Source organism: Pantherophis guttatus, chromosome 4 (genome assembly GCF_059756535.1).
Source record: "Pantherophis guttatus breed Tessera chromosome 4, ASM5975653v1, whole genome shotgun sequence".
NCBI classification, from domain to species: domain Eukaryota; kingdom Metazoa; phylum Chordata; class Lepidosauria; order Squamata; family Colubridae; genus Pantherophis; species Pantherophis guttatus.
The window spans coordinates 104,477,561-104,487,656 of NC_142066.1; the positions used below are offsets into that span (position 1 = coordinate 104,477,561).

General features: G+C 42.0%; 1 protein-coding gene across 1 annotated transcript; it reads left to right on the top strand.

Moving 5' to 3' along the window:
- Positions 1-6,051: 6,051 nt before the first annotated feature.
- LOC148114276 (uncharacterized) lies at positions 6,052-9,894 on the top strand. The gene is made up of 2 exons (XM_087893682.1): positions 6,052-7,377; positions 9,808-9,894. The coding sequence occupies exons 1-2, from the start codon at positions 6,052-6,054 to the stop codon at positions 9,811-9,813; spliced, it is 1,332 nt and encodes a 443-aa protein (XP_087749808.1). The 3' UTR covers positions 9,814-9,894.
- Positions 9,895-10,096: the final 202 nt, after the last annotated feature.

The following is a 10,096-nucleotide window of genomic DNA, read 5'->3' on the forward strand; positions in this document are numbered from 1 at the left end:
TAACAACTCCACAAAATCCTTATCCGTGCACAATTCTGCCCTCATCATCCATCGTCCTCTGCTGTGCTCTCCTTTCCAGACAAGCATTAAAGGATTGTGATCTGCCCAATCATTCCCTAAAATTTCAAATTTCCGTACCATTTCCCCTAATTCCAACGACATCCATATCATATCAATGCGGGACCATGATTTATGCCTGGGAGAGAAAAAAGTAAACTGTTCCCTTGTTGGATAAAAGTTCCGCCATATATCCTGTAGTGCAAATTCTTCCCTTAATTGATTCCAAATTGCCGGCAACGTCTTCCTACCTTTCTTTTTCACTCCCCCCCACTTTTCCAGATTTATAATCCTTCTCTCTATCCATTATAGCATTAAAGTCCCCCATAATACAAATATGTTCATATTCTAATTCTACCAATTTTTTATATACCCTTTTATAGAACTTCCTTTGATTACTATTAGGGGTGTAAATACCCACCAGCAAGATACATCTACCATACATTGTTACTTCAACCATTAACAATCTTCCCTCTTCATCTGAGTATATCTTTTTAGATTCTATATAAGTTTGAACATAAATTGCCACACCCCACTTCTTTTGGTCTGCCAGAGATATGTATAACTCACCCAATCATGAACATTTTAATATATCCATGTGTTTCTTTCTAACGTGGACCTCCTGGAGACATATTATACCAGTTTTTAATTTTTGTAATTTTGAAAAGATCCTATTTCGTTTTATTGGAGCATTTAGTCCATTAATATTAATTGAAATCAAATTTCCAATCTTCTCCATATCCTCACTTCGCTGTGGCTTTCGCCTTTGTTGTTTGTCTTGTTTCTTGTCGGGTTCCTGGGATTTCATCTTCATTTATATCACTCTTTCCTCCTTTTGTTGTCTCTTTCAGTTTCCTACCCTTTTCTCTTCTGTCATTCTTCTGGTTCTCGCAATTCTTTTGTTCCAGTTCTTCTTCACTACCGAGTTCGCTTGCATTAAACTGGTTTTCATAGAAATCATGTGCATCTCGAAGGTTCTCAATCTTCACTCTCTTTTCCTGCCATGCCATCATCAATCCCTCTGGGAGCAACCATCGATAAGGAACCCTATATTTCCTTAATTGTTCTGTCAAGAACTGGTATTTCTGTCTTTGCTCATGAACACATCGTGGGACCTGCTTTAATATCACAATTTCTCAGTCCTTATAAGTAATCTTATGATCCCTAGTGCTTTGATATAATTCTTCTCTTAACAATTTTTTACTAAATCAGATGTGTATTTCACGAGGTAATTTATTCCACCTGGCATAATTTGTACAGACTCGGTAGACCTCATCTATACTGCACTATACCAATTCCTTCTCTCTCCCAAGTGCACCAGCTATTATTTCCCTGATTATATCTTCAAGCTGCTCGTCTTTCACTTCTGTCACATTCTTAAATCTAAGATAGAAGGCAGCGCGATCCATCTCCAAATGAATTATCTCTCCTTCCAACTTAATGCTGGAGATGTTGCCGTGTGGGTGGGCACCGTTGAAAAGGTTAAGACCTTCTTCTTCATCACTGTGGACATAATTACAAGTTTCCACCGCCTACCCCATTCTTGCATACACTGGCTCTTTATCCAAAAGGATTACAAAGTAATTTCAGAGTCAAGAGCCAGAAATCCAATTTTCTACTCAATTCAATCCCCAAGAACCAGAAATCAAGTGCAATGTCTGAAAGTGAATCAGCCAAAAAAAACAACCCTTTCTCCTCTTTTCTTGCACAGTAAATTTCCAAGCCACCACAAGGTGGTGCTATTGCCTCAGTCTCAGTTAGATCAGCTCTTCCTACCTCTTGTCCCAGCGAAGCTCTTACTATTCAGCACTTCTGGAGAAACTCAAAAATGCAAGTCACAATGGCTCCTTACTCACTATCAAGTCCAGGTAAGTCCAGCTAAGTCTGATTCAAGAATATAGAAAGTCGTTCCGGTTGGTGTTGTCACGTCTCAGATGGGGAATTAGCAGGGCTCCTCAGAGCCCCGTGAAAAACCCTGTCTGTTAAGCCACCGCCGGCAGGTCGATGGACCTACCCTGTCCTGTAGGGACAGGGGGATAGAGACGGCTGAGAGGAACGGGCAGGTTCCTTGGGGCTGGAGGATTGCCCTCTGCGCCAGCGGTGGTGGATGCAGCAGCCATGACGGCTGCCCCGAGATCGTGACAATCAGAACAAAAGAATGTGCAGGAGGAGAAGCGGAGAGTGGAGCGGGGTGTTTGAAAGCCGGGTGAGTGGAATGCTGCCCAGGTGGGAACTGCCCGTAAAAGCTGGATTATAAATATGTATGCCCCAGCCTTAACAGCGGCTGAGAAATATTGGGGCAAAAAGACTCAAATGAATGGTGGAGAAAAGACCTGTTGTTAGATAGCGCTAATTACAGACTTCTTGAAAATGACTTTATTATAGATTTGGTCTTCTTTTTTCTTTTCTTTTCTTTTCTTTTTTCTTTTTCTTTTTCTTTTTCTTTTCTTTTTTTTTTTTTTGTGGCTAAATGAGACTGGATTATGTTTGAGAGAGAGAGGAAGAAGAAGAGGAAATAAATATGCTTTTAAAAGTAAAGACAAAAGACAAATGGAGATGGAAAAAATGGCTGCCAGCTGAGAGTGAAAGTGTAAATTCCAGACTGCTTGTTACTTGAAAGAGAAACTTTGTTGCTTGTTGCTTGTTACTAAAAGTGGATTATTTTGAGAAAAAATTCAAGAGGCTTGACTTTGGACATATAATCTGTGTAATGGAGGATTTATTGAAGATCAGAAAGAAGAAACTAAATGGAATAATGAAAACTGATTTAATAAGCGTGGCAACAAGAGGAAAAGGGCATGGCAACAAAAGAAGGACATGATGATATTATACATGGAATAGCCAATTCAGAATTAACTTTATAGAATTTATAACTTTGAGGACATTGAAATGGAAAATAAATATACTCAGAAAGATTGGAGAAAGAAAAAAAAATGGAATATATCATGTAACAAGATAACAAAATACCATAGTTTGAATCAAATGGATGTAATGGTGTCTGGGAGTTTGATGTTTGAATAATCTTAGGAGATACTTTCCTTCTTCTCTTTTGCTCTTTCTCTATTTTTTTTCTTTCTTTTTCCTTTTCCTTTTTTGTCTCTTTTCCCCTCTCTATTTTTTCTAACTCTTTTCAATTTCTCTTGTTATACTTCTATTCTCTTTCCTTTTTTATTTTTGCTTCTCTTTTCCTTTTTTTATTTTAACTATCATTAATATTGTTACTATTCTCTCTTTTTATTCACTATTATTTTATTAAAGTTGATTTTATGAATATACAAACAATTTGATTAGAAAAAAGAGTATAAATGATTGTAAAACATGATTTTTGGATGTCTCAATACTTTTTTAAATTTGGAATTTTAAGCTCTATTTACAGACCTAATAATTTAGAAGAAAATGTTTTTTAAGGTGCTGGACATTAAAAAGAATTATTTACAGATTTAATAATTATAGAAAATTGATTTTAAAGTGATTTAAAATATTGATACTTATTGGAAATAAGCATGGCATGGAGGAAAGCCTAGGAGAGAATAGGAGTTAAGAAATTTGTTGATATACTTTTTTATCTTAAATCAGTTAAAGATATGGAGGAGAATGGATTTAAAAATAAATATAAGTAATACATTGTGAATTAATTAATTGTAATTTAATTTAATTAATTAAAATAAAATGCTATGAATCAGTTAAACAAATGAAGTTAGGAGTGGAGGGAAGCATGATTCTGGAGAGCAGTGAAAGTAAAGCTGTGATCTAGTCTTACAAATAAGGTAGGAGTGGAGGAAAGCATCATACTGGAGAACAGTTAAAGCAAAACTGGGAACCAGTTAAAAATAAAAATAAGAGTTAGGAGTGGAGGAAAGCATGTGCTGGAAAACAGCTAAAGTAAAACTGTGAATCAGCCAATAGAGTTAGGAGTGGAGGAAAGCATAAGCTGGGTAACAGTTAAAGCAAAACTGTGAACTAGCCAAAAAATAAAAAGTTAGGAGTGGAGGAAAATATATCTGGAGAGCAACTGAAATACAGTTGTGAACCAGTTAAAAATAGAGGTTGGAGCGGAGGAAAGCACTGCTGGAAAGCAACTTTTTGAGCTGCAAACCAGTTTCATAATAGATTTAGGAGGAGTGAAGGAGATAACGTTGGTATGCAGTTAAAATTATACTGTGAACCAGCCTAAATAAGTAAAGTTAGGAGTGGAGGAAAGCATCGCTGGAAAGCAACTGATTAAGATGTGAACCAGCCAAAAAATAAACCTAGGAGGAAGTGGAGGAGATAATACTGGAGAACAGTTAAGCCAAATTGTGAACCAGTTAAATAAATAGAGATAGAAGTGGCGGGAAACACTGTTGGGAAATAGCTATTTAAATTATGAACCAGTTAAATATTAGACTTCAAAATAAAGTATTTGGGGAGTGACAAATTTTAGATGGAAATATTGATCGATTTAGAAATGATTAAGAGAGGAGGAAAATATTCTTTGTCAAGATTATGGATACTAGCTGCCGTTTAAGAGAGGTACAATATAGATTCGATGTAATGGGTCTTAGAAATTTCTTTATTTTATTTATTTGTATAATTAAATTTGTATACCGCCCTACTCCCGAAGGACTCAGGGCGGTGAACAGCCATAAAAATGAGGAATAGAAATGAGGAATATATATGAAATATTGATTGTTAAAATGACAAAGATTTGGAATGATGTCTATTTGGAAATAATTGTCTAGAATTTAGGGTGACATAATAGAATGATAAATGTTTAGAATAAGATTTTTTTTCTTTTCTTTTTTTAAGATGTAAATGGATAAAATTTCGAACAAAATTGGTTGAGGGAATGTGAGTAATTATATTTACTTTATACCGGATCAAATCCTTGCTCTAAAAAGGTGTATTTTATGTTTTATGTTTAAAAAAAAAAAAACTTTTCAAAAAAAAAAAAAGAATATAGAAAGTCCCAGGATTTTCCACAAAACACTTCAGTCACAGCACTCTTGAAAACACCCACGCCGATCTTCTCAAAAGGCAATCTTAACAAGTACAGCCTCTGCCGCCGCTTAATCACTCCAGCTTGTCAGTCGACTTGCTGCTTTCATTGGAACCTCCCACGCTCCCTCTCATCGGCTTTCCCTCGTACACACCTCTCCAAGCAGTCCGATCCCAGCACAGGTTCCTCTGCTTCACTTACAACATGAACTTCTGATGGAGTGGGGGGCAGGTGGCCTGTCAAGCCTGGAAGCCACCTTTTGGATTGGGCCTTCAGGCCTGTCATATTTACTACTGTAGGAAATTGGGAGGGAGGATTATATGGAGCATGGGTGATATATAGTGATAATAACATTCCTTTCTCAGAGAGTCAAGGACATCTTGCCCTACACCTGGTGGGCTGGAACTGGGAGGCATCTCCAGTTGGGACAGTGCTTTAATTGGACCATGTGATGGACATGTGGATTCTGGGCAGGGGCTTGGACTTTCTTTTGAGTGGGGAAACCCAGGAAACTTCAGATTAGAGTTTTCCCAGATGTACCAATATGACTGTCAGCCTCAGCTTGCCTGCTTCAGCTGCCATAAGAAATGGGGAGGGATTAGGTATGGAGCAAAGGGGGGAAGGGAGCAGGAGGGGGTTTGTCTTTGTAGGAGGGGACTTCGTGGGAATCGAAACTGTATTTTCAAAAGGGGACGGCTGACCAACTGTCTGGACATTCCTGATGGATGACGCTGCCAGACGTGTTGCCACCTGACCTTTGGAAGACCTTTGGGTTGGCTGAGGATTTATAAACACGAGGGGGGGAAGAAGCTTAGTAGATGCATTTCGCGCGTTTTGCTCACTTCCAGCTTAACTGGGTTGTTAATCATTTCTTATTCAGTAAAAGTACCAAATTCTTCAAAATGCTTGACTTTGGGGTTTTCTTTCCTGGATACTGAAGGAAGCATACCTGACATTAAGCTGGAAGTCACAACCAGTCATCCCGGACTAAAACTGAGGGGACTGTAAATCCAAACATGTCAGATCGGGGGAGTGATGGAGAAGAGAAAATGGGGGCAGCCAGTTCAACTGCCTTCCAGTCAGAAAAGGAGACTGCAGAATGGTTAGAAAAACTTCGTCTGGAGACGGAGGAGGCCAGATGGTCAAAAGGTGTGGGGAGATTGCCGGACTGGGGAGAAGAACCCCGGGGAGTGACAATTTCCAGACCCTGGAAAAGAGAGGCAGTGTGGATGCAACAGCACAAGGAACGCCTCATGATAGATCAAGCCTTGCAGCTTATCCGTAATGTGGAAGAAAGCAGAAAAAACCGTGAGTCTTTTGAAATTCCTGTGGAGAAGGGGGAAGCAGGCCCCCAGGGGGGGGCCGAAGAGACAGCCTGCGGGGGAGAGGAAGAGTTTGAGGAGGGAACATCCCAGGCTTCGGCAGCTCGAGGGAGAGATGCAGCCGGCCAGAGAACCCCAGCCTTGCAGGCCCCTCCCCGCAGACGAAAAAAGCCAAAAATCCCCCCCCTTCCTGGGAAGTTTGATGGGAATCCAAAAACCTTGGGATTTTTCCTGACCCAAGTGTGGAACCACATGGAGGACTGGGGGGAGGACTACGAAACAGAGGCGGCAAAAGTCAGAGGCGTCGCGAATGCCCTAGAGGGAGTAGCTGCTGAGTGGATGGTGGTTCTCCACAATAACAACTCCCCCTTGCTGAGAAATTACAACCAGTTCATGAGGGCCCTTAGAAGGCGTTTTGAAGACCATTTCGCCGAACGAAAGGTGAGACTCAGAATGAAGAGCATTCAGCAGGGCCGGAGGCCGGTGGCAGAGTATATCCAAGAGTTTCGTGAACTGGCACCCTATATGACAGGCTGGTCAGAAATGGCTCTTTTGGAGAGCTTCAAAGATGGATTGAATGAAGAGATATATCGAGACTGCAGGAGCATGGGGGTCCCCGATGATTTGGATAGATGGTACATAGTAGCTGAGGATGTGGAGATCGAGCTGAAATGGAGCGAACTCCGAGGAAGGCGAATGGGAGACCAGTCATCCTCTTTCTACCGTAAGGGACCACCCAAGATGACTGGCGGGAAAACCGAAACCAAACCCAAGTCAAAGCCCTTCACCTGTTTCAAATGTGGGAAGGAGGGTCACCGGGCGGCCGAATGTTTCTCCAAACCACCGCCAAAAGCCACCGGGACCAGCCAAAAGAAAGGCGATAAAATACCCGCCAAAACCCGCGGCACCGCCCTGAAAGGAGAAGTCGTTGAGTTCACTCCCCGGAACCAGGGTGAGTTGGGAACTCCGACCAACGATGACGACAGCGAGACGGACTCCGACTCTGACACCGACGAACGGGTGAGTCACACAGAAGAACCCTTACTCATCCCCGTAGAAGTAAGGGTGCCCTCCACAGGAACTCACGCGCAATTGTTAGCCCTGTTGGACTCTGGGTGCACTAGGTGCATAATTAGCCCCAAAGTAGTGGAGGAAATGGGACTGAGATTGAAAACTTTAAAAAGACCCATTGCATTTTGTCAATTAGACGGGTCGATTGCAGGAGGGGGCCCAGCTAGTTTTATGACCGAACCCCTTGAACTGCAGTTGGGGAATCATGTAGAGAAGCTCAGCTTTATTGTAGCACCTGGCATGGAAAGGCCCCTCATTCTAGGACTGCCCTGGCTTCGTAAATGGAACCCACGAGTAAATTGGAGAACGGGGGTCCTGCACATCCGTACGGCAGAACCTACTCGAAACCACTAGACTGGACTATGGACTGTCAGGCCGCTTTCGAAAAACTGAAACGCTTGTTTGCAGCTGAACCTGTGCTCAAACACCCCGACATAAACAACCTTTTGTAGTACAAGCTGATGCTAGCAACGTCGCCGTAGGAGCAATACTCTTGCAAAAGAACGAGAATGGAATATTACAACCCTGTGTTTACACATCCCGTAAACTATCCGAGACAGAAAGGAGATGGGCCATATGGGAGAAAGAAGCGTTTGCTGTTAGATGGGCGCTGTTAACATGGAGACAATTTTTAGAAGGGGCGAAACACCCTTTCGAGGTGTGGACTGACCATAAGAATCTAGAAGCATTAAAAACTCCACGCAAACTATCACCAAAACAGGCACGCTGGGCCCAACATTTCAAGCGATTCAATTTCACTTTACGTTACCTTCCTGGCGGAAAAAATTTCATGGCGGACGCACTTTCCAGATTGCCACAGTACAACAGCATAAAGAAGGAAGTAGTTCAACCGATGATCCCCTTAACTCAATTGGCAACACCTGTCACTACCAGAGCACAGAGTAAAACCAATCCAGAACTCTCGGGGGATTTACTCGAAAAGTTACGAGAAACGCTAAAAGCTGACGAGTGGTTTAAAATCCACTCGAATGAATGCACACTTCGCGACGGACTAGCTTGGGTTGGATCGAAATTGTATGTTCTGACCACATTAAGGCCGACCATATTGAAATATGCTCATGATGCCAAAGCTGCAGGACACTTTGCGTTTGTCAAGACTTTACATCTTGTTAAAAGACAGTTTTGGTGGCCTGCACTTAAAAAAGACATAGAGGCATATGTGGCTAGCTGTCCAGTATGTGCCTCGGCTAAAAGACCTCCAGGAAAATCCCCTGGATTACCGCAAAGTGTGGCTAGACCAAACGCCCCATGGAAGGAAATATCTATGGATTTTATTGTGGACTTACCAGACAGTGAGGGCTGCACTGTCATTTGGGTAGTAACTGATTTATTTTCCAAACAAGTACATTTCATACCTTGCTCAAAGATCCCTTCAGCAAAAACCCTCGCAAAACTGTTTATTAGGCAGATTTACCGACTACATGGGTCTCCGAAAAGAATAATTTCTGACAGGGGTGTGCAATTTACTTCCAGTTTCTGGAGAGAATTTTTGAAATTGATAGGCTCCGCACAGGGATTGAGTTCCAGTCACCACCCTCAGACAAATGGGGCTTGTGAAAGAACCAATGGGGTGCTCGAACAATACCTTAGGTGTTACGTAAATTACCAACAGGACAATTGGGTAGACTTGTTGCCATTTGCAGAAGTGGCATATAACAATTCTGTACACAGTAGCACCGGATTCACCCCTTTTAAGGTCGCATCGGGCCAGGATTTTGTACCCATTCCCGAGTTACCTCAAGATGATCCCCAAAATCCCTCCCTGATGGATTGGATTGAACAACTAAGGAGCACCTGGGCAGTGACTCGCAAGGCATTAGATGAAGCAGACCGAGCTCATAAGGCGCAAGCCGATAAGAAAAGGTCCCCAGCTCACATTTATAAAGTAGGGGACAAAGTCTATTTGTCTACCAAATACTTACAAACCACCCAGAGGTCCAAAAAGCTGGGGCCTAAGTATGTAGGACCATTCCGTGTGATTAGACTGATTAATCCAGTGATAGTTGAATTGGAATTGCCAAAAACCTTGAGACGGATACATCCTGTATTTCATGTTAGTTTATTGAAACCTGAACACTCATCTCCCCTAAGGGCTGATCAAAGCACCCCTCCAATTCCCATTCTCATAGAAGGGGAGCAACATTTTGAGGTTAAGGAAATCTTGGACTCTAGAAAACACCATGGTAAAGTCCAATATCTGATTGCCTGGAAACATTTTCCACTATCTCAGGCTGAATGGGTAAATAAACGGGATGTCCGAGCTCCCAAGAAAGTACAACAATTCTATACCAAATACCCTGATAAACCCTAATCATTGTATATATTCTGTTTTTCTCTCTCTTCTTTCCTTTTATTTAGGACTAACGTCTCTTCTGCAAGGGGGGCCGAATGTCAGCCTCAGCTTGCCTGCTTCAGCTGCCATAAGAAACGGGGAGGGATTAGGTATGGAGCAAAGGAGGGGAAGGGAGCAGGAGGGGGTTTGTCTTTGTAGGAGGGGACTTCATGGGAATTGAAACTGTATTTTCAAAAGGGGACGGCTGACCAACTGTCTGGACATTCCTGATGGATGACGCTGCCAGACGTGTTGCCACCTGACCTTTGGAAGACCTTTGGATTGGCTGAGGATTTATAAACACGAGGGGGGGAA

Excerpts from the sequence above, each read along its gene's own strand:
- LOC148114276 (XM_087893682.1), top strand. The coding sequence starts at position 6,052 with ATGTCAGATCGGGGGAGTGATGGAGAAGAGAAAATGGGGGCAGCCAGT.